The sequence below is a fragment of the Uloborus diversus genome, chromosome 7, assembly GCF_026930045.1.
Source record: "Uloborus diversus isolate 005 chromosome 7, Udiv.v.3.1, whole genome shotgun sequence".
Classification (NCBI taxonomy): Eukaryota; Metazoa; Arthropoda; class Arachnida; order Araneae; family Uloboridae; genus Uloborus; species Uloborus diversus.
In genome coordinates this window covers 135,407,223-135,431,324 of record NC_072737.1, presented here as the reverse complement: position 1 = coordinate 135,431,324, position 24,102 = coordinate 135,407,223, and the positions used below count along the sequence as shown (strand labels likewise).

Below are 24,102 nucleotides of genomic sequence, written 5' to 3'. Positions count from 1 at the left end.
AAAAAAAAAAAACTTAAATGGCATGCAGCCATTGTTTTCATTTTCGCTATTGACGTCCCAAGTGAACAAATCGCTAGGGTTACCAGAAAGTTTCAGGACACTGCTAAACTTCTCTAAATGAATATTTTATTTAAATAACGATTCTCGTTCCACTAATAAATTACTTCAGGTGAAAAAAAAATACTTAAAAGGCGATATCTTGCCAGAAAAGACAATCACGCGCTTCGATTTAAGATGGTTATCATCATTTGCGGCGTCACACCATGAAACGTTTTGGTTTAAAAATCAGACATTTAAAATAATAATAATAATTCAAAATTGAATGTTGGAAAAATAAAATATTTTCTGTGTCCATGTTTTTTTTTTTTTTTTTTTTGCTTATTCTACAAATATCAGTGATTGAAAGTAGTACTTTCGACTTAAGGAAACATCATCATTGCTGCAGGACCATTATTTAACTCCCTTGCGGTTGGCTAAACCCAGAATTACATTTAAATGGACGAGATGTCTCGTCAAGAACTGCAAAGTGGGTCCCAGAATTACATGTTAAATGGAAGAGATATCTCGTCAAGAACTGCAAAGTGTCAACTTGTTTCATCATAAGAAAGAATAATATACATGAAAATCAATACATTTCTAATATCATTGATCTAAACTGAATGTTCTTTTCGCTGATAATGTTTCTGTAACGAGAAAAAAATACGAAAAAAAATGGTATAAAGTTCTTTGTTTTGTCCCAATTACCACAAGATCGCAATACTTCTCAATCTCCCAATCCGATTCCCATTACAACTGTTCGTGCAGTCCAAAATGTGTTCGCTTAATCCAGCTTTCGCCGTACTCTATCTTCAGGTATTTTGCCGATTACCGCGGCGCCTCGAACTGCAGACGATTTGCATATCAAAGGCTCGCTTTTCGAATCAACTTCTGTGCGTCAAGTGGATGCAGAAGATGGGTTTATGTGATCTCCGCTTCAGGATTCAGTGCGGAGTCGTACTTGTAGATTGTACCCATGGAAGGTATTGATTATTTGGTGAATCCGAAATTCTGGCATTGGAGCAAAAGGGGACTGAATGAAATAGACCGAGAGGACATAAAATATATGAATGGCTGACGTAAAGACATTTTCTTTATTTTGTAAGGATATTTATTAGATTCAAGATTTGCATTTGCCTTTTTCAAATGTGGATCTGGTTTCTTGAAGGTTTATCACGACGAGATATATTTATTATTATTTCAGTAACATTAATTTAAATTAGCTGTAGTTTTCACTTCGTATAAATTGTAGGGGGATGTGGGGCAATGTGAGATGGTCAAATATTTACTCTGCTTTTAAAGCCACCTATCTAGTAATATTTTAACTATTTAGTAGTCCATGTAGTATATCCCAGTAAGGAAAAAAATACCACTACAGATTAAAGCATATGATATTACAGGCAATTTTCAAAAATGGATATTCATGTTGTAATATTTTGTTGTAAGATTTTTCTTTGGTATTATTGATTAGCAATCTTCTTGTAATTAACATTTTTAATATTAATTGAAGCCTTCTAATGTTCGGTGTAGTATAGGGGAGCCTGTTGTACCTTGACCATGGTGTACCTTACGCCACGCACTCTAATCAGCTATCGCATTTACCTAGTGAGGAATCACGGTACTATGTCACCCATTACAGTCTCACCACCGGCCGGTTGAAACTCCAGCTTTTATGTGGACAGTGATTGTTTTATGGTTTATGCAAACAAAAGTAAATAATTCCAGTGTTACTTAAATAAAATTGAACTTTTAAAGACTAGTGTTGCCCAACTGATTGACCATCCTATCTATTGCCTATCTCTCGATCTAGTCTTTACTTTTTAAGTAGCTGTTAGGTTAGAGTAGCCACTTTTGTATAAACATGCACCTTCGTGTACCTTGAAACCAAGCCCCATCCTGTACTTTGAATCACTGGATCAAGGTACAATAGGTTGTAGTGGTTGCTTTCTTTTTTTAGGCATGATTTCATCATGCCTCGAAGTAAAACTGGAATCAAGAGGGATCCAGTAGATGTTGAGGCATTTCAAAATGCTATTGAAGCAGTAAGAGGTAATGATCCTGACAAAAAAATGACTTTTAGAGAGGCCGAAAAAGTATTTTAAGTGAGCAGGTCAACCATTACTAGGCATTTAAGAAAGTTGAATGAAAGTGGGTCGAGTAAACTTGAATACAACGTAAGTTCTGCAGTTAAGCAAGTACAAGAGGTCTATCTCAAGGTATACGAGCATCATGTACCATGGACCCAGTTACATAAAATTTGTAAAAAATATACAAAAATAGAAAAATATTTCTTTACAATCCGAAATATTTTTCTACTTATGCAAAATGGCTTGAAGTTAAGTTTTAATAAATAAAAACGATAAAAATCACGCATTATTTTTTTATAACCAAAAAGTTTTAGAAATGGTTCAAGGTACAACAGTTTCCCCTAAGCTTATTCCTATTTTAAATATTTTTTACAATTAGTCATCGCGTACCTGCGGGGCAAAATCGATGGGGCAAATTATAATAGTTAATTTCGTTTACTCACACAATAACTTACCGAGTCGCTTCCGTACTCTTTTGTTAATTAAGTCACTTACAATCCTTCGTTTAGTAATTCACTTATTTGCTCATTCATTCACTTATTTGCTCATTCATTCACTTATTTTGCTATTCATTCACTCTTTTCGTCAATCATTTATTTTTCTTCAGACATCAATTAATTAAATAATTCATTTATTCTTTAATTACCTTTTCATTTATTCGTTCAATATATTATTTATTGATTAAATTTATCAAAAATAATTTTTATTTTCAGAAAGAAACTATTTCACTAGAAAAATTTTTATTTATCACATTTCCCCATGAGAAAAAAAAAGAGCATTTTCCGTTTTTTTTCTTTTTTGAAGGATTAAATTGATTGCCAAAAGTAAAAAATACTGTTTCAATGCAAGTTTTATTATAAAATACAAGATTCTGTCTTTATGTATTGTAATTTTCAAAACAAATTTGTAATTGTTTTCATTTTGAAAAAGTTCAGTCATTTATTTTTTTTTACTTTGCGCCACATTCCATTATTTTACATCATTAATATTAGTATTATCATGGCATGTTATTTTACTTCATCTATTATTTTTATTTACTTGTATTGTTAATAGTATTTACTCGGCATACCAAAGGCTCGTTTTTAAATGCAGAATCGTACATCTGCATTGTACCCATTGAAATGCTCAATATTGAAGGTATTGATTAATCCAAAATTCTGGCATTGGATTAAAAACGAACTGAATGAAATAAACCAAAATAATACAAAGTATGCGAATAATTGACGTAAAGACATTTTCTTTATTTTGCAAAGATATTTCTTGCATTCAAGTTTTGTATTTGCTTAATTTAAAATGGGGATTTGGATTCTTGGAGAATTTAAGTTTACATTACTTGAAAGTAACGGGTTCAGAAAAGCTTCATTTTTTTAAATTGACTATATTTATTACTTCCTGTAAACTAATTATAATATGAGGTACCGAGAGGCAAAATAATGTAATGTAAATTTACTTTTTTACGTTTTGAGTAAAACGCATAAGAGTTATCGTCTGACATGCCGTTTAGAGTGTCTGTATTCTTAAAATAATTTTGACAAATAGAAAAACTCAAAACTTCGTGATCAAGAAGTTACGGATGCAATGGAGGAAAATAGTTTGAAACTAACTGTACAAACATTGATGAGTACTATCAAGCAAAAAAGCGCAACTATCTTCTCTAAAATCCCTACATAGTACACTGTAAAAACGATTTAGAAACATTCCTGGAAAATAACAGGTAGCTGATCTGCCCAATTTCAACCAGTAACATATCTTGCAAAAACCAGGAAGGTTTTCCCACATAAGTCAGTAACATTTCTGAATTTATCCTTGAAACTTTTTGCATTATTTCAAAATATTCCCTATTAAAGCAAATCATGTCTCGGGAACCAACTAGATAGATTAAGTAGGTTTCATGCAATTGACTAGAAATTTCCTAATTTACCAAGAAAGCTCCTGCGGAATTAGAGCAACCGTAGCTGCGCGAGACTTGCAGGTGGAAGCCAGGCCGGGTCCTTCGCCTGCGATTCTTGCTTCGCAAGACTGCAACTATCCAGCAACTTATTTGTTCCCATTTGGCATTTAGTCACCTTGGACAGGACGTAATCAAGCTAATGCCGATACATTTAATAAACTCTCTCAGTCAATCTTTAAACTGGTAGCAAAATATAGTTTTCACACCAGTGAAAAGTCTGCATTTGTAATTTTTAGCAATTCAGGAAATTTTTTGGCGAAGATACTGAATTTTATGGGGAAATAGGTGAAAACCTTTGAAATTCGGAAACTTTCCACGGAAATAACCAGTAAAGTTTCAAAAATCTTTTACAGTGTATAAAAGAAGTCTCCAAAAAGCGTCTGTTTGTTTAAACGCGCAAAACTCGAGAAGTATCAGGCCGATTACGTTGAAATTTTCACAGTATCTTTTTTAACACCGGAAAGGTTTGTAGACCAGTTCGAAAGACATTCGAAGAGTAGTTCTTCTTTTATTCGAATTTAAGCCCAATTTTCACATAAAATTTTCGAATATGGGGGTGAAAATTTTTTTGCACACATTAATATTATATATCGTTAGAAAGAGTATAATGTTCCGCGTTCTACGCAATTTGTTCCAATGCTCTAACTTTATTACGGCGGGAGTTATTTGCTTTTTTAGCTCGAATTTTTTTAGGCTTAGCTGTAATTTTGGCACTACTTTCCTTTATTAAATAAATCAATAAAGAGTGAAGGAATTGACTCGCAGTTTTCTTTTTGACACTATTGGAAAAAGCGACATTTTGTTCTCCAGATCGAACTCTAACTTTGATCGAAAAAGTAAGCTTCTAAATCTAAAGGAAAAAAAGTTACAGGGATTTTTAAATCAAGTTCCGAAAATTTCATTTCCATTCAAGTTATTAACCATTTAATTTTCGCGTTTCCATGGTTACGCTTTTTGAATTCAATGTTTTTTTCACACTTTAATTTCTTAAACTTATTCAATTGTATGTTTCCTTGGTTGCACTTTTTAAAACCATCTTTTCTATTTTAATTTCTTAAAAGTATCTTAATACTGTTTAGAAGGGAAATTTTGCATGATGTTTTTTATTTATTTTATTTAATGCTGATTGTTGAGCATAAGTCACTTGACAAATTTTTATTTTGATGGTAGACCGGGCAATGTCGGGCATTGCAGCTAGTGTTTATTAAAATTTCGAACTTTTTCTCTAATAGAATAAAAAATATAACCTAATAAATGCACAAAGAATTTGTCTTATCACCTGCAATTTGTTTTGTGTTACCCACCATCAAAACATGTACAAAACTATCTGGGACAAACCTTATATAAAATTTTCGGGACCTAATAAATTGAATGAAAGCTTGTTTTTATTCAGAAAAATAACTCACATTTTACATCAACGGTGATTTCCATCTCTTCACTCTGTCCAATATCGTTTTTAGCAGAACAGCTGTAGACACCGGAGTCTGTCCTTCGTATGGATTTAAAATCGATCTGGTCTTTGATGTCGTAGATACCGGAATGCTCAGATTTCCTCCAGATAATGTTGGCTTTTGGGTTGGCGTCAGCGCGGCACTTCAGTATTAGAGACATCCCTTCGACAATTTCTTCCTTAGGTTTTCCCTCAAGACTTATCTCTGGTGGATCTGCACAAGAAAAGCAAAAGTATAGAATTTGCTTTTATTTATTACATGCAATTTTTCTAATTCAAAATACATGTTTCATGTGTAAAAATGAAGGAATAAAGAGCGACTCTTCATCTTTTTTCAATGCATTTCCTTTTCCCTATTTATAATAAATATCTTTTTTTTTCTATTGCAAACTGTGTTTGTATGCATTTGATACAAGTTAACTAAAGAAGTAATTTTGATTGCATGTTATTTCGTAAGCATACAGTTAAACATGGGGGTAGTTCGTGCTGATGACACACATTTGGCATTTGGTTTATTTTAAATTTTAAGGGTTGTTTTTTTTAAAATTAATAATACATTTAGACATAGGGAGAGTTTGTGCTGATGGTACATATTTCGCGTGCAGTTTTTTTCCCTCTAATTTTAAGGACTGTTTTTTTTTTTTTTCTAAAAAAAAAAATAAGTATACATTTAAACATAGTTCATGCTGATGATACTCATTTTGCATTTAGTTTTTTTTTTCTAATTGTAAAGGGTTTTTTAAGCATACATTTAAACATAAAGAGAGTTCGTGCTAACAGCACAAATTTCGCATTTAGTTTCTATCTTATTTTAAAGGTTTTTTTTTTTTTTTTTTAATAAGCGTACATTTAAACATAGGGAGAGTTCGTGCTAATGATATACATTTTACCTTCCGGATTTATTTCTTTTTTAATTTTAAGGCTAGTTTTTTTTTTCTAAGATTCTGTTGAAATTCTTAAAATAAAAATCAAAGTAAATCAACTTAAAAACAAAAAGCAGACAAAATGTGAATTGCTTATTTGTTTTTCGCCAAAAGTGTGAGAAACGATTTTTAAAATAATGCCTCACTTATAAAGTTTGATGAGATGTTAAGAAAGCTACATTTTTTCCACAAAACAACACCTTTGAGAAATAATATATATGACATCTCAAATACCTGCATATAAGAAAAATATGAATAATACAAATCTATTGTACGCAGGGCTTGAATACAAGAGCAAGCAGAGCAAATGCTCAGGGCCCCTGTGTCGAAAGGTCCCCTGTTTGGGGTTCCAAACCTATTACTTGCATATTTTGCTTCCCCTGATTAGCAGTAAAAAATTTAGGAAGCTGAAAAATATGATGTGTTCCTCATAGAAAGATTGCTTTTTCTGGTGAACACTTTTTTTTTTTTAAACAGTCCATATTTGACAAGAAAAATGAAAGATTGTTTTTCTGTCGGGCAGTGTCTGCAGATATGAGTTATGGAGATATTTGAAGAAACGTTTTTCGGATTCCTCACTAACAAGAGTAAAGTAATGGAATTTAGCGTCTTTTATGTCCCTTATTTTCAGCAGTAACCAAACAAGCAATCTTGTATAAAAATTTTAAAGTGCAATAGATGAAAAAAAGTGTAAACAAAAAGTAAATAAGTGCAAAATTTTCAGATAAGGCGCTTTACTTTCCACGTCAGAAAGTGAGCATATAATTTTTAAGCATATTTTCAGAACTTTCTCATTATTGATTTCGTGATTCTTTCATTTTTTGCTTATCAAAATGGTGCATAAGGGGGTCGGGGGCAATGAAATGTCTGCCCCAGACTCATGATGTCACAATATGACCCTGATTATTTGGTAATAGTAATTAATAGTAATCGCAAACGACAAGTGTGATAAAATTGCTTAAAACTTGACATTATATGTACTTATATTGTCCATAATTCACTCTTTACAGCATATGTATTTTCCAATCTACAGGGATGCAATTTATTTTCAGGCTGACATTTAATTTAAAAAAAAAAAAAAAGATGAAACACCAACCAAAGCAAAAAAATATTTCATTACATTATATCATTCCACCATGAAGCACTGAAATAACAATGAAAATGATAATAATATTAATAATAATAATAATAATACTGCTAATGATGATGATGTTGGTGGTGATGATGATGATAATAATAATAATATTTAATTCAATTAAATTAAAATGTAAGTTTATTATTGTTAGCTTTTTTAATATACTAAAATTAGTACATTAAAACTTCGAAACAAATTTAATTCAGAACTAGAAACCATGCTCAAAGTACTAAATAAATATTTCAAATTTCCAGACAAAAATAAAAGTAGCGATAAAGAAATAACGCTCAAAGCGTTAACGTTATTAATCATTTCAAAAAATTAAAGGTAAATAAAATTATCCCTTTATATAGCGCTGAAAGTAGCTAATAAAGAAGCATACTTCGCAAATAACTCACAAAAGAATAAGGCCAATAACAAAATAAACCAAAAACAGAAAACCGCAACGATACAAAGAAAACAGAAAATTAACTTTCTAAAGAACCGACATAAAAAACGAAAAATGCAAAATAAGACACCACTAGGGATCTGAACTTTTGATATTTTTTTGTACCCAAAATTGATATATACATGGATTTTTTCCCCAATCCCTTGATGAAGGCGTATATACCAGGGGGTATGCTGAAATAGCCACCCCTGCTGTGGTTGACCGCGGTTACCGTGAAAGGATCACCCACTGGGAATTTTATGCTCTGTCTACCACGACCAACGAGAGTGAAAGAGCTTGAATGATTTATGATGATTTGGTTTTTCTTTTTCCACCCCTTCTCATCTTCTCTTTTGTGATATCGTTACTCATTGTAGGAGTCTATTAAACGGGGAAATGCATAAAAATAGGCGGCGCTTTTTTGTACAGTTTTTTCTCGCTGCCCTGAATAGGCAAGGTATTTTCACTTTCTATTATCCATCTGCGGATACGATTTAGTAGGTGAATAATGGAAGATTGAAGTTATTTAGAACGGTATAAAGAGGAATTTCTTGAGCGTTTTCCTCGTCCTTTCAATTTTGGTATATTAATGAAACTCAAATACAGTTTAAATTAAATGTTTTCTTTCTCTTTAAGTAATTTTTAAGGGAAGTGAATATATATTTTTCAGAAAAAACTTTAGTGCCTATTATTTTGTTTCCTAAATGAATTTTAAGTGTAAATAAATAAATAATAAGTGAGAATTGCATGAATACGATGTTCACAATGCATGGTACAAACCTTCACATGTTTTTTACTTTCTTCTATATCTAATATATAGAAGAAAGTATTGGATTCGTGCAAATTTTCGAATTTCGAATTTTGACGGATTCGAACGTTTTGAGGTGTGCTGAGTCCATTTCGACCATTTTTGGAAAATGTCTGTCTGTCTGTATGTGTGTGTGTGTGTGTGTGTGTGTATGTGTGTCACGTCTGTGTGTGACCAGTTTTTTGTGGCCGCTCTACAACAAAAACTACCGCATGAAATCGAACGAAATTCGGTACACATATGTGCCCCTATGTGAACTTGTGCCCATTAGTTTTTGGCGCGAATTCCTCCAAGGGGGGTGGAGCAATGGGACGTTTTTCGAGTTACGCGTGCTTGCTATTACTCAGGAAGTAACTGGCGGAATCAAACAAAATTTGGTCCATATGTTGGTATTAACAGGAACAGGTGCTGATTCAATTTTGGTGTCAATAACGCAAACGGGGGTTGAGCTATAGAACGTTTTTTGTCGTCAATTGTGACTGCTGTATCTCAAGAAATAATGAACGGAATGAAAGAAAAATTTATCGGCAAGTAGCCCTTAGTGGGTATAAGAACTGATTTTATTTTTGTGTCAACAGCTAAAAAGGGGGGTAGCGCAATCACCCGTTCTTTTTTTCCATTTTGAGTGTCCTATCTCAAGAAGTACTGCTACGTTCTGGTTGAAATTTGGAATATATGTGAATCCATGTGTAAACAGGCTTTGGTTCAATTTTGACGCCGATCGCTCCAAGAGGTGTTGATTTTTTTTTTTTTTTTTTTTTTTTTTTGCGAATAAAAATATTTTTATTAATGCAACAATAAGAAAGATAAATCGTAATAGATTGTCGTCTGCGTATTTCTCGTGTTTTTAATTGTATGGAAATGATAGGAAATATTATCTCAATGATTTAAAATTTTTAACTGTTGCCATCTTATGTTTGTTAACAAATAAAATATTTGTAATTAATTCAAGCAAGGCTTTTAAAAAAACTTTCAATTTTCGCTCTTTGCTTTGCTTTTGCAATAATTCAGACATTGGGATAGTCGTCAAGTTTTTGCATGTGTAATTTTGTTTTTGTTGGGAATATTGCTTCCTCGTCAAGCATGGGGAGGGATCAGAAAAAAATAAAAAAAAATTAATTTGAATTTTGACATCTTGAATTCAAATTATGTTTTTCGCAATCACGAGTGTGTGTATGTAGGCATGTGTGTTTGTGTGTGTGTGTGGGGGGGGTGTTTGTGTGTACGGGTATGTGTGTTTGTGTCTGTGTGCTGGCATAAGTGTGGGGGGGTATGTGTATGTGTGTGTGGGGGGTATGTGTATGTGTGTAGGCATTTGTGTTTGTGTCTGTGTGCAGGCAGGAATGTGTGGGTAGTTGTGTGTATGTGTGTGTATGTATGCGTGTGTGTTTGTGTAAGTATGGGTAGGTGTATGTGTGTGTAGATGTATGTGTGTATGTGTATGTGTTTGTGTGTGTGTATGTGTGCGTGTGTGTGTAGTTGTGTATGTATGCGCGTGTGTGTAGGACATGGATGCAACCTGAAGACGGCTTTCGCTATAGGTGCTGCATCGTGAGGAGCCCGCCTGTCCACGGTGATGGTGCAGAGGGTGGCGGTGGGAAAAATCAAAGGAACGTCAAAAACGGTCAAATGAAAGCAATAAGCAATCGTGATTGCTCAAAAAAAGAAAAATATAGAAGAAAGTTTCGTGATGGCCACAACATACTAGTTTATGTTATATTTTATTTTTGGGAGTTTTAAATATTAATAATCTCATTCCTATATAAGTTATATGATCTGTCCACCACGACTAACAAGAATGACTAAAAGGTGTATAATGATTTGGGTTTTTCTTTCTTTCTTTCCTTCTTTTTTTTTTTTTTTTTGAATTATCAAATATTAATTCCATGTATAAATAAGTGTAGTGTTCTGTCTGCAATGACCAACGACGAAATGTAAAGAACTTAATTTTTTTATGACGATCTGTTTTTATTTTTCATTTGTTTGAAAATTTAAGTGCGGATTTATAATTGCATACCTATTTGGTTTTTCTTTTAGATTTTTTTTTTTTTTTTTTTTTTTTTTTTTTTGAGGATTAAAATATTTATTATTGCGTTTACCTATAGAAATGGTATCCTATTTCTTCCACAATTAATGAGAGTAAAAGAACTTGACTGTATCACAGTCGGACCGCGATTTAACGAATTCATCGGGACCGAAACTTTTATACGTGAAATCGGGGTGTGAAAAAAAATTAAAAAACTGCAATCACCTTATCTAAAATCCCTAATAAGCAGTTGCGCAAAAATATCCATAATTAAAAAGTGAAACTGAAATAGAAACATTTTATTCAGCATTTCACGACTTATTCCACATTAGTTAATTTGAAATTTTAAACTACTAACAGCAGGTAATGATAGTTGATGTTTGACATTCTCCTTGGTACTTGTCTCGAAATAGTTCTCGTTGACTTGATGGAGAGAAGAAAATACTGCGTCATTTGCAGCCTACTGCATGAGATATGTTTTTAGTTTCTATGCTATGTAAAGCATTTGAAAAAGTAAGTTTTAATGAGTATCACACTATCGCTTTTCTGCGTCATTATCAATATTCGTTGGTTGCCCCCTCGCCCGTCAAAAATTGCTGATTGATTCCAAAAAAAGTCTTTTATTATTTCGGACAATAAGGATTTAGCGTTTGGAAAACAATTCAATATTTTCTAATTCAAACTAACAAAAAAAAGAAAGAAATCTGCTATTAAAATAATTTGTTAATTCGGGGTTTATTATTCGGTAAATGGGGGTTGTTGCCTTCATCTTAGACGGGGAAAAAGAAAAATTCGTTAAATCGGGAAATTCGTTAAAAAGAGGTTCGTTAAATCGGGGTCCGACTGTATTAAGATTTTTATTTTCTTTATCACTTTTTGATGATATGAATCTCGGTGATTGCATACTTTTGAAGAGGTATGCTCTGTCTACTTCGACCAATGATAGTGAAATATTTTGAATGATTTTATAAGGGTTTTTTTTTTTTTTTTTCCTTCTATTCTCATCTTCCCTTTGATACATCGTTACTCATTGTAGGATTCTATTAAACGGGGTGAAAAAATAACTGTAAATTGACGGTACTTTTTTTTTTCAGTTTTTTTTCCTCGCTGTCCTGAATAGGGAAGGTATTTTCACGTTCATTATAATATGCATCTGAGGATGCGAATTAGTGGGGAAGATTGAAGTTTTAAGCAGAAGGAATTTTGTTATATTAGTAAAACCCTGTGATCATTCCACGTCAAATCAACACAATTTGGAACAATTTTACGACGGACCATCTCAGATTTGGATAAAACTTGGTAAATGAAGAGATTTAACCTAGTTATGAATGAAAATGCTGAAAAAAGAAATTTCTTTTGCTTCATTCAAAAGTTATTAATTATCAATTATTTAAACTTTCATCAAAAATTTTACATCTTGAGACAGTTAATCCTCATTTTCTCAGAAACTATAAAAGATACATGCTTAAAATTGGTCTTGTTTTAAAGCTCTTGTAATCTGCTTTAACTTGATGTGCCACTTGATGAAATCAAAAAATTATTTACTTAAAAATTTCTTTCAATTTAATTTTAAAATTTAAATTTCTCAAAAACGGACAATTTTAAAATTTTGAAAAAAAAAAAAATACGAAATTACTCTGCGTTATCCTCTCACATCTTACCAAGTTTGGGATCTTATTGGGATCAGCTGATAAAGGGAAGACAAGTTTCACATATCTGAGAAAATATGGGTTATTGTGCTAAATAGTTAATGTTTTGTATCCAAAAAAGAAGCTAAACTAATTCAAAGTGTTAGAATATTATAATTAAATCCGCTTCATACATGTTTACTGTTTCATGCAAAATTTATTTCTAGAAGTGAAGTTTCTTCTTAGTCTGATTTGTTCCTGAGAAATAACTAATTAATAAAAGTATTAATTATCTAAATCTCATTTTATTCGAAAAAAAAGAAAGAAAATTTAAAAAACGGAAGAAAGAAAAAAGCAAAAGGGGGGACTCAAACAGTTAGCTACACCCATTTCAGCTCCTTTGCTGACGAAATGCAGGAATGCCAACCTAGGGGGAGGGGGGGGAGGTCGTTTGCGCAAACTGCGCAGTAGCTGTTCGGGGGGGGGGGGCTTGCTCTTAGGGGGGGACACCCCTATAAATTGAAACAGGCTGGGGGAGCAGCTATTGAGAATGGGATGGTTTAATCCATCCAATGGTTTGTTCCAGGACCCCTTGTGTTCGTTTGAGGTGTCAGTAGTTTGTGACTTTTCCAAAAACTATAGCTTTGTTTTACAGATGAAGAACAGTCTTATAACTGGAACAGAAATCAAGACATAATTCATCCTTTTTTGTATACTTCAAAAATGAATACGAAATTCAACACTATAGCTTCATAATAATCTCGGAATGTCCTGATCATAACACAAGAGCTGTTGAAGAAAAGCTAATATTTTTTTTTAAATCAACATTGGAGAATGGTTTAAAAATTTTTTTTAATTTCTCCGATATATCAGCTGCACAGCACAAAAACAAAAACTTTTAAAATCTATGCTGCCATAAAAGAGATTTTGGTATTAAGGCTGAGTGGCATTTTTCTGCCACTGCTCACGGTAAAGGCCCATGTGATGGTTTAGGTGGTACACTCAAAGGAGAAGCAACAAGGGCAAGTCTTTAAATGCCATACAAAACCAAATTAGGAAACCGAAGCAACTGTTCCAAAGGGCAAAATCTCGGGCCTTTCAATGACCATGGACTTAGTTCCGCTACCCAAGATGAATATATTGAAAATGCAGAACAGCTATCTCATTGCTACCAGCCAGCAGTGCCAATACCAGGTACCCAAAAACTTCATGCTTTTATAGCCTCCTGCTGTGAAGCAAGGATGAGCATTCCCGAAGCATTTTAATTTTTCCATCTTCAACCGAATATTCTGTCATCTCAACTGGAGAAAGGGTTATTTTAACTATGAAAGATCTAAATGGATATGTCATTTCTGTATATGATAAAAAATCGTGGCGGAGTTATGTTTTGCAAAGTAAATCCCATCACACCAGCAAGAGGGACATACTATACTCTACAGCTGAAGAAAGAACAAAATGGTAAAGATTTTGCAGCTACGAGACTAAAAACTCCGGTAAACGTAGGACAATGCTGATGTTCTCTTTTTCTGAAAAATGAGTTACTATGATCTTTTTTTATATATTTATTTATTTATTTTTTAAATTATTATATTTCATTCAATTTTTATATAAGTGTAAGTCACTAGAAGGTTTTAAATTAATATTAGCAGTATATTTATAGTTTGCTGGGTTGATTTTTATAACTTAGAATAATATTTGATCGATCTATCAGAAAGCCATTTGTCCAAAATGTGGATATTTGGATAAATATGTGAAACTTGTCCTTTCTGTATCATATGATACCAACAAGATCCCAATATGAAACTTGCTGAGATGTTAGAGGATAACAAAGTAATATTGAGTCATTCCATGTCAAGTGACCTAGGGGTCCCCACTCGACCATCTCCGATTTGGATAAAATTTTATGTAGGCGTAGAAATGCCTTTGAAACTAATCTATGCAAATTTTCAGCTTCCTAGATCCAAATCCTGAGAATCTAGGATCTCCGAAAAATGTGATCCAAGGTGGCGGATTAGCTTTTTGTGAAAAAATTGCCAAGTTTACACCAAGTTTACAGGACATTTTATAACACTGGAAGCCTGAAATTTTAGGTGCTTAAAGTATATTTGACTGTTAGTATATTCAAGTATTTTTGTGAATTTGAGCTCGTTAGATTTTGTGCAGCATGCGCGTGAACTTGTGAAAAAGCGCGATGGGAAAAGTTTTTCCTGGATTTTAGGTTTTCATAAAATCTGAAAAAAAAAAAAAAAATAAATAAATAAAAAAAAAATAAATAAATCAAAAGCTCGTATTGCGTGATTCAATTGTAACAATGTTTATTTTTAATGGGTTACAGTTATAGCGCTTAAATATCTATTTTCTAAAAGATAATGTGATTCAAAGTGGCTATCAAAACCGTTCAAGTGAAAAATAGCCCATTTGCAAAGCGCTATAGCTCAAGTTTGTCACCTCGCATCTTCTTTTCTTTTATACCATGAGAAAAAACACATTTTTTTCTTTCAAAATAAGTTTTTTTTTCGATGGTGTTCTTTCGAATAAGGATAAAAAAACAAGCTTGAAACTATGTCGTAACGAATTGCCATGTTCAATCTCTGATTACGGGTCATTCTATAACACTGGAAGCCTGAAATTTTAGGAACTTAAAGTACTTTTGGCTCTCAATACGTTCTAGTATTTTTGAATTTGAGTTCATTATCTTTTGTGTTGCACGTATGCAAAGTCGCAGCAGAGAAACCTTTTTTCTGGATTTTAGAATGTCATAAATTCTGAACAAAAATGATTCAAATTCTTGAACTTTGCAATTCCATTGTCGATAATCATGTTTCTAATGGGTTATAGTTGCAGAGCGTAAATATTGATTTCCTAAAAGATACTGGCATCCAAAGTGGCTATCAAAATAGTTCACATGAAGAACAGCCTGTTTTTAATGCCCTGTAGCTCAAGTTTGTCACCTTGCATCTTCCTTTCGTTGGTACAATGAGAAAGAACATATTTTTTCCTATAAAAATAGGCTTTCTTTCCGATGGTGTTCTTTCAGACAAGCGGGAACAAATGAGCCTGAAATACTATTTGTCGTTAGCGAGAAAATCTCGTTCTACAATAAAGAGTGGTGAATGTCGTGGACAGCCGACTTATAGGGATTATGCATTTGTTATAAGTCAGAAATAGTTTTTTATTAATCATTTAGAAAGATATTTTTCAAATGAAATATGATTAAAAAAAAAGAAAATTATCTTGTTCTGTCTGATGTATCAGTCTGCTTTCTGAACAAAATGCTTTCCTGATTCTAACATATTCAATTTACAAAAGAATTTTTAAAATGATTAATAAAAAACTATTTCTGACTTATAACAGTTGCAAAATCCCTGTAAGTCGGTTGTCACGGCGATACGTGCTACACAAAAGTTAATGAACTCAAATTCAAAAATAGTAGAACGTATTGAGAACCAAAAGTACTTTAAGCTCCTAAAATTTCAGGCTTCCAGTGTTATAAAATGACCCGTAGAGATTGAACATGGCAATTCGTTACGACAGATATAGTTTCAGGCTCGTTTTTTTATCCTTATTCAAAAGAACACCATCAAAAAAAAACTTATTTTGGAAGGAAAATATGTGTTCTTTCTCATGGTATAAACGAAAAGAAGATGCGAGGTGACAAACTTGAGCTATAGCGCTTTGAAAATAGGCTATTTTTCACTTGAACGGTTTTGATAGCCACTTTGAATCACACTATCTTTTAGAAATTAGATATTTAAGGTCTGTAACTGTTACCCATTAAAAACAAACATTTTTACAATTGAATCACGCAGTACAAGCTTTTGAATTATTATTAATTTTTTTTTTCAAATTTTATGACAACTTAAAATCCAGGAAAAACTTTTCCCATCGCGCTTTTTCACAAGTTCACGCGCATGCTGCACAAAATCTAAAGAGCTCAAATTCACAAAAATACTGGAACATACTAACGGCCAAACATACTTTAAGCGCCTAAAATTTCAGGCTTCCAGTGTAATAAAATTTTCTGCAAACTTGGTGTAAATTTGGCAATTCGGCACAAAAAGCTAATCGATCACATTTTTCAAAGATTCTAGATCCTCAGGATTTGGATCCAGGAAGCTAAAAATTTGCATAGGTTAGTTTCCATGGCATCTCTACGTCTCTATAAAATTTCATCCAAATCGGAGATGGTCGAGTGGGTCAATTGACGTGGAATGACTCTATTGTAAATTTTAAAAATTAAAAAAATATCCATTTTTGAAAAATTTAAATTTTAAGATGCAATTAAATTAGATTTTAAAATAATTTTATCAAGTTGCACATCAAATTAAAGCAGATTACTAGAGCTTTAAAACAAGACCCATTTTAAGCTTGTATCTTTCCTAGTTTTTGAGAAAAAGAGGATAAACCGTCTCAAAGTGTAGCGTTTTTTAATGAAAATTTGAATAATTAATAATTAATAACTTTTGAATGAGGTGAAAGAAAATTTCTTTTTTAGCATTTTCATTCATAATTAGGTTGAATCTTTTCATGTACCAAGTTATATTCAGATCTGTGACGAACCATCCTAAACCGTGTAATGATTTGACACGGGGAATGACACAGTTTAAACTATTTTCCTTCTTCCCAAATCTAATATTTAGTGAAATCAATGCATTTTAAAGAAGAAAACTTATGGATGCATTGAATTTTTTTTTTCTTTAAATGAAACCTAAATGTAAAAATGTGTTTAAATGAAACGTTTAAATTAAGGCTTTTTTGCAAAATTTGCTACTTTATTTTTTAAATTTTCAAATATAAATGATTTCACACAAGTGAAAAAAACATAAATTTAAATGCACTTTAGAATGCTCAATTTTTAAATTTGGAGACTACATCGAATAGTTTACAGACATAAAAGACTTGGCTGTCTCGGATCTTGTTAAAAGATTCGAGACTTGTGTCATCTTTTCTAATTTTGTTTTTTTTACAGTTTAAATTTTTAAGCTCTTTTGGTTTTAACTTCTGTTTTTGTTTTTCAACTTACTTCTGTAAGCCTCGTGGCATACTTTGTGAAACACAAGTAGTTAAATTCAACTTTTAAATTTAAAACAAAAATGATATAATGATTTATTAACAGCCTCTGCAAGGCTAAAAAACTTTTTGATGTACTATGACTGTTTGAATAGTATATAACATTAAACAAATTCTGAAAGTTACCGGTAAAAAAGGCTAAAGAACATTTTTAATCGGTTGCGTTTTGCGTCACTGTATCAGCGTGGTTCAACCTAAGTTGAGGAGCATTGGATAACAATGGAGGAATTTTGAAAGCTAACTAACTACACAATTGAATGCTATTGAAACTAAAACTGCATTAGGACCTGATTTACCAGTAGGCACATAAGGACCGGCCATAAGACGTCCTAAATTCACCCTCCCCCCCCCACCCCCACAAAAATCAGAATCATGTAAAAATTGCGCAAAAATATGGTTTCAATTTCCTTTTTACGATGTTTAAAATCCTGAGGGATGTCTAAAGTGTGTAGTAATTTGACTTTTAACATCAAAAGAACCATTTTTTTTGGCGTACTACGTATTTAACTTAGTTTGAATCCTCAATGTACCTTAGCCGTTGATACTGTACAGTACTTTCCAACTACCAAACAGCACGACCTTGAAGGCGAAGTGATATATTTAAAAAATAATTTTAAATATGTTGAAGTTAAAATAAGTTGAAAATTAACAAATGGAACAAAATTTTATTGGATGTAATATTTAGTAGTTATTAAAAAAGAAGCAATAAATTTTAATTCCAAAGGAAAACTCATTGTATTTCTAGAGTTAAACTTGCAACTTTGCAACTTTATTACAGCTGAACAAGACTTATGCAAACAAAGTCAAGCCGCTTTGCCTGGGCTCATATCTAATAGAAATTGACTTAAATTCATAATTTCGTCTCTTCTCATTATTTTGAGAGGCTCTTTAGTATTCCGCTTCAAAATTGACACTTCCAACATTAATATCAATCGAAAAATAAAACTTTAAAAGAATAACACAGTATTAATGTAAATAATAGAAAACACAGTTGAATGCAAGATGGAAAAAGCCAAGGGGTGAGGAGAAATAGGTGATTTATTTATTCAAAAACATAAATTGTGCAATCAAAGTACCATCCAAAGTACATTTTTAAACCTAGTTTCCTCCCATTACAAAATTCTGCGATTACACGAAAAATAATAGCTGGATCAACAAAAGTAGTACAAGTGGTACCAACAGCGGTTTTTGAAGAAATGACATTATTTCTTCCGATTTAAGAAATTTCTGCAAGACATACAACAGAAGCAGTGAAACCACTACGTAGATAATTTTCTTACCCTCTCTAGTTTTGTATTTTTACTTCTTTTCTTTTGCATCAGTTCCCCCTTTTTTTTAACGTAACTCGTTGATATCTGCAAACGTAATTAGTAGAATGTTTCCTTAAGTAAAGCTTAAGGAAAAATATTTATTTTATTGTAATTTTGATTGCAATTAAATTGTATATATTATGGACTGCAAAACATTCTGCAACAATTTTTAAAGCTGTTAAAAATAGCGCAATATCGCAAAACCAAAAACTTATATTCACAAATAAAAAGAACAAGAAAAAAAGTAGAAAGGAATATAAATATCCAAGATTTTAATTTTGAAATATTTTTTTTTTTTTTTTTTGTTCTTTTTTGTTGGGGTTAAAAATATTTGAGAAACAAAAAGAAATAACTCCTGCAAAATATTTACTTTTTTTTCATTAAGCGCCTAACATTTTTACTTTAGTATGTATTTTTTTCGGGAAAAAAAACTCATGTCACCTACGAAATGAGTGCTTATAAAATTTTCTTACTCTTTCATCGAAAAAAAAGACACTACTCGCTTTTTACGAGATTTTCATTATGTCTATTAAAAAACGTTCCTACTTCCCAGTAATTTAATTAAATCCAGAGCATTAAAAAAAAAGAGCGCCCAGTACGTAGTCTTAATATGCTAATGCATTTTATGCTAAAAAATATTTAGTAAAGGTCATGCTTTTAATCAAACTTCAACGCTGTTAGCTTTCAATGTTTCTTTTAAAATTTTAATCTTAACTGAAAGAAAAAAACCCCGGTTTTTCATACTTTGAGTGCACAAATGGCTTTATGATCTACACAACATTTTTTCATACGCAAAATAGTATGAATCCTATCTATTGCATGAAACTTCACAAATATCTTACAGAAAGTAAAGGAGCTAAATAATTAATACATAGTACTATATAGTAAAAAACTATCTATCCATCAAGCAATTTCTCTCTCTTTCTCTCTCTCTAATGTCTAAAGTAAAACAATTTAATCTAGTTATCAAGTTCCAAAGCAATTCAAACGAGATTTTTACAATAAACAAATCATTTTTCTGAGTTATCGTGTCTTGTTTTTTTCCTGAACTCTTTTACCTTTACGTAAGAGTCATTCCTTTCAAATCAGGCAGGGCCTGTCACATGACCATCAGCGATTTTTTTTTTTTTTTAAGCACAGTAGTTACAACTAAGAGGCATATGAACAGTTACATCCTATTAAAATTCTGCACAAAATCCGCTATTTGGGGGGGGGGGGACAGCAAAATACTTGATTTGAAATGGGCACGATTTCAAAAGTATTTAACCTATATGAAAATTTGTATTTTCTAAAAATAAATAAGGATCCATGTATCATCTGGACATCGTTTTGAAAATTTAGTTTGGTTTATCACGGCTGCGGAGTTGGAGGGAAAATGGTCGACTCTAACTCCTGCTTTTGAAACATCCGACTCCGACTTTTTTTTCTTTTTCAATTTTCCCCCCTTACGGGAAGGGAATACAGTCCCTAAATAGTGATTGAAACATTAGTTCCTCTTATGAAATTTTCGTGTCGTGTTTTATTGCCTAAACCTAAGATGCATCAGGAGGAGCACCCGCGTGGAGGCCGGTGGACTTCAAAAAAGATAGGACACCATTTACGGCCAAGTGAAAGCAATAAGCAATCGTGATTGCTTTATAGTAAAATTTCGTTGCCTAGCCACAATATCAATTAAATAATACTAACCATACATATTGTTTTTAATTTATTGCAGTACACTCAAATATTGTTTTGATAAACGCGTTTATTAGTAAAAGAGCACAATATGAATTAAAATACTTACATAGTATTTCCAGAATCACCGTAATGTCTTTTGCTTTAGTGTCATAAGCGTCATGGATAGCTACGCATTTGAGTTCTTTGTGATTGTCTTCTTTGGTGAAGGTCATATCAAGGGCACTAACAGCTTGCCACGTCTTCCGCTTCTCCACATCACGCATATTAGATTGATTTACGTTTGTTATTAGCTCAACATCGTTCAGAAACCATTTAATTGTGGCAGGGGGATTGCCTTTACGTGCAAGACAATGAAGACGTTTGGGCTCGTTTGCTCTCGCTGTGAAGGGGTCTCCTTGCACTATTCGAATGGAAGTGTCTTCGATTATGGGGGGATAAGGAGCTTCTGCAACAAAGAAATATAACTTGTTAAGTACTCTGAAGTAAAAAAATTTGTTTTACAAATTCAGTGAAATCCAATTACAACGTAGACAAAAAAAAAAAAAAAAACCCACGAAATACCCAATTTAACTTAACATATTTTCAGTATCATTTTGATTACCATTACATTACTTTAATTCCATTGCAACAAAGTTTCCGTTACAACGAATAAAGTTTGTGGTCTCTTGAAGACAGCATGTGGTCCCTATAAATCCAGTGAAATCCAGTTACAACGTTGACAAATGAAACAAAATACTCAATTTAACAAAATAATTTTCAGTTTCATTTTGATTGAAATAACATTACTTTAATTCCATTGCAACGAATAAATTTTGTGGTCCCTTGAAGCCAGCTCGCAGTCCCTACAAATCCAATGAAATCCAGTTGCAACGTAGACAAATAAAACGAAATACCCAACTCAAAGAAATAGATTTTCAGTCCGTTTTAATTGTCATTACATTACTTTAATTCCATTGCAACGAAATTTCGTTACAACGAATAAAGTTTGTGGTCCCTTGAAGTTCGTTGTAACAGGATTTCATTGTATTCAACTTAGATATAATTTTCGCCCTTATTCACCACACTATTCGACTCCCGATCAAATACATGGACCTTAGATTAAATCTTTGTTACTGGTTAACACTAGAAAGACGGAGCGGCCTGTGTGGCCCCTCGCGTTGTTTTTTGTTCAATAACTCGAATAACATCTGATGTAGCATAATGGAACGTTCTGACTTTGCATTATATGTCACTATTAGAATTATTATTTAATCATTTATGATGCGCCTCATAGTACTGTAAATATTGATCCATATACCTGGAAAGATGGAAGGCGCTACAGCGGCTACAAGGCAAGTTTACAATAAAAAAAGGTACTTTTTTCTTTTCACCTAATTGTTGTTGCATAAACTTACACTATTCTCTCATTCTAGTTTAACCTGTAACTTTCTCTTCATATAACCGGTTGGATATCCAAATGCTATAAACAATACCGATTGCTTACCAGCCAAATCGTAGACATTGCTCTTGGAAAGATTAACTAGTTCTACCTCTTGCCAAATAAAGACAGAAAAGCTGAAAATAATAACATATTAAGTTTTTATTTAGTAATATAAGAATTTGCATCGGGCAAGTGGACTCACTCATTAAGATTTTTTATAAGAATTTACCAAAAAAAAAAAAAAAATAGGGGCCACACTGGAGCCTGCAGTTTTTCTGGGTATACAGTATAACATTTCAGTCTGTCTAGTGTTAAACACATTGAGAAGGAACAAACGATAGAGAGACAGAAACTTTCAAATTTTAAAGCAAGGACCTGCAGTCACGTGGTAGATTTCAAAGTAAATTATTGGAAGAAATCATGTTTATTTCACTCGTTTCACGTAAACGTGTATTCCATTCGTCGTAGCTGAACCATGTGACATGGGACCTTTGGTTGATCATGGGATCAGCGTTTCCTATGCCGACGGTTGAACTCCCCCTCCACTTTCTAACTCCTGCTCTAAGTTTGAACATGGCAAAATTATATATATATATAAAAAAAGCTTGTTCTTAAATATCTATGTCTGCAAATTTTGTCACAGAATATTTTTTTAACAAATTTGAAAGAAGTGAAAAAAAAATAAAAAGGAATCATATTTTAAAAATTTAGCATAATTTTAATAAAAATCTCTTTTGCGGAAAGAAATTGTCAGACTTCGGTATGCCCACTCCACAGCGTCGAGGAGAGCTTTCGACCGATTTGATCAAAGAGCTAAGCTACGATACCGCTTTATTAAATGCTCAGGTCAGCGAAACTGAGCCACGCCTGCTACCCGAGCAAAAAGGCATTTATAACAAAATATTTCAACGAGTTGCGCTTGGTGAAGGCGGCCTTTTTTTCCTTGATGCCCCAGGCGGTACAGGCAAAACTTTTTTGCTTAACTTGCTTCTAGCAAAAATTCGTAAGGACCGTAATGTTGCATTAGCTGTCACTTCCTCTGGGATAGCGGCAACATTACTGAGCGGTGGACGGACGGCACACTCTGTTTTTAAATTACCTCTTAATCTGGCAAGCGAAGAAACCCCAACGTGCAATATCAGTAAGAACAGTGACCGCGGCGCCCTCTTGCAACAATGTAAGCTGATAGTGTGGGACGAGTGCACTATGTCACATAAACGCGCCATCGAGGCGCTTGACCGCTGTCTACAAGACATCCGAAGCAATCGAAAGTTGATGGGTGGTGTGGTAGTGTTACTGGCAGGGGATTTTAGACAGACTTTACCTGTGATTGAGAGAGGCACTGCAGCAGACGAAATTAACGCATGTCTAAAAGCTTCATATCTGTGGACCAAAGTTGAAAAACTTTATCTTACCACTAACATGCGAGTCCAGTTATTCAGTGATGTCGAGTCGGGAGCATATGCTCAGAAATTCCTAGAAATTGGTGAAGGTCACCTAGACACCGACCAAGAAGGCATGGTTCTTTTCTCACAGCAATTTTGTCATGTTGTAGAGACGGAAGACGAACTCATTGATCAAGTTTTTCCAAATCTGGAACAATATCTTAACGAAGAAAGATGGTTGTGTGAAAGAACCATACTGGCACCAAAAAATGAAACTGTTGCGAAAATAAATAAAAAAATCATGGACAAAATAACCAGCGAAACATCAGTGTATAACTCCATCGACGCAGTCATGTCTTCCGATGACACTACGAACTATCCTGTGGAGTTCCTAAATTCTTTGGAGGTATCCGGGGTGCCGTCACATAAATTAGAACTAAAGATAATTGTACCCGTTTTGTTAATGCGTAACTTGGACGCGCCAAGACTATGCAACGGTACTCGGTTGCGAGTCACCGAACTAGGAAGGCATATTGTGAAAGCCACAATCTTAACTGGAGAAGCCAAGGGAGACAATGTTCTTATACCACGCATCCCAATCATACCCAATAACTTACCATTTCATTTTAAACGCCTGCAGTTCCCATTAAAAGTTGCATTTTCAATGACTATCAACAAATCGCAGGGTCAAACCTTAAAGGTAGCTGGCTTACATTTGGGCACGCCATGTTTTTCCCACGGTCAGCTCTACGTGGCTTGCTCACGCGTT

At 33.1% G+C, this 24,102-nt stretch overlaps 1 protein-coding gene across 1 annotated transcript in view; it reads right to left on the bottom strand.

Annotated features, from left to right (window-relative positions):
• Positions 1 to 24,102, bottom strand: part of LOC129225751 (synaptogenesis protein syg-1-like) — a 240,936-nt gene that overhangs the window by 94,592 nt on the left and 122,242 nt on the right. Inside the window, exons 3-4 of the mRNA XM_054860249.1 lie at positions 20,635 to 20,973; positions 5,481 to 5,738 (exon numbers count right to left, since the gene is read on the bottom strand). Of these exons, the coding sequence (XP_054716224.1) occupies positions 5,481 to 5,738; positions 20,635 to 20,973 (597 nt within the window). The remainder of the gene's footprint in view (positions 1 to 5,480; positions 5,739 to 20,634; positions 20,974 to 24,102) is intronic.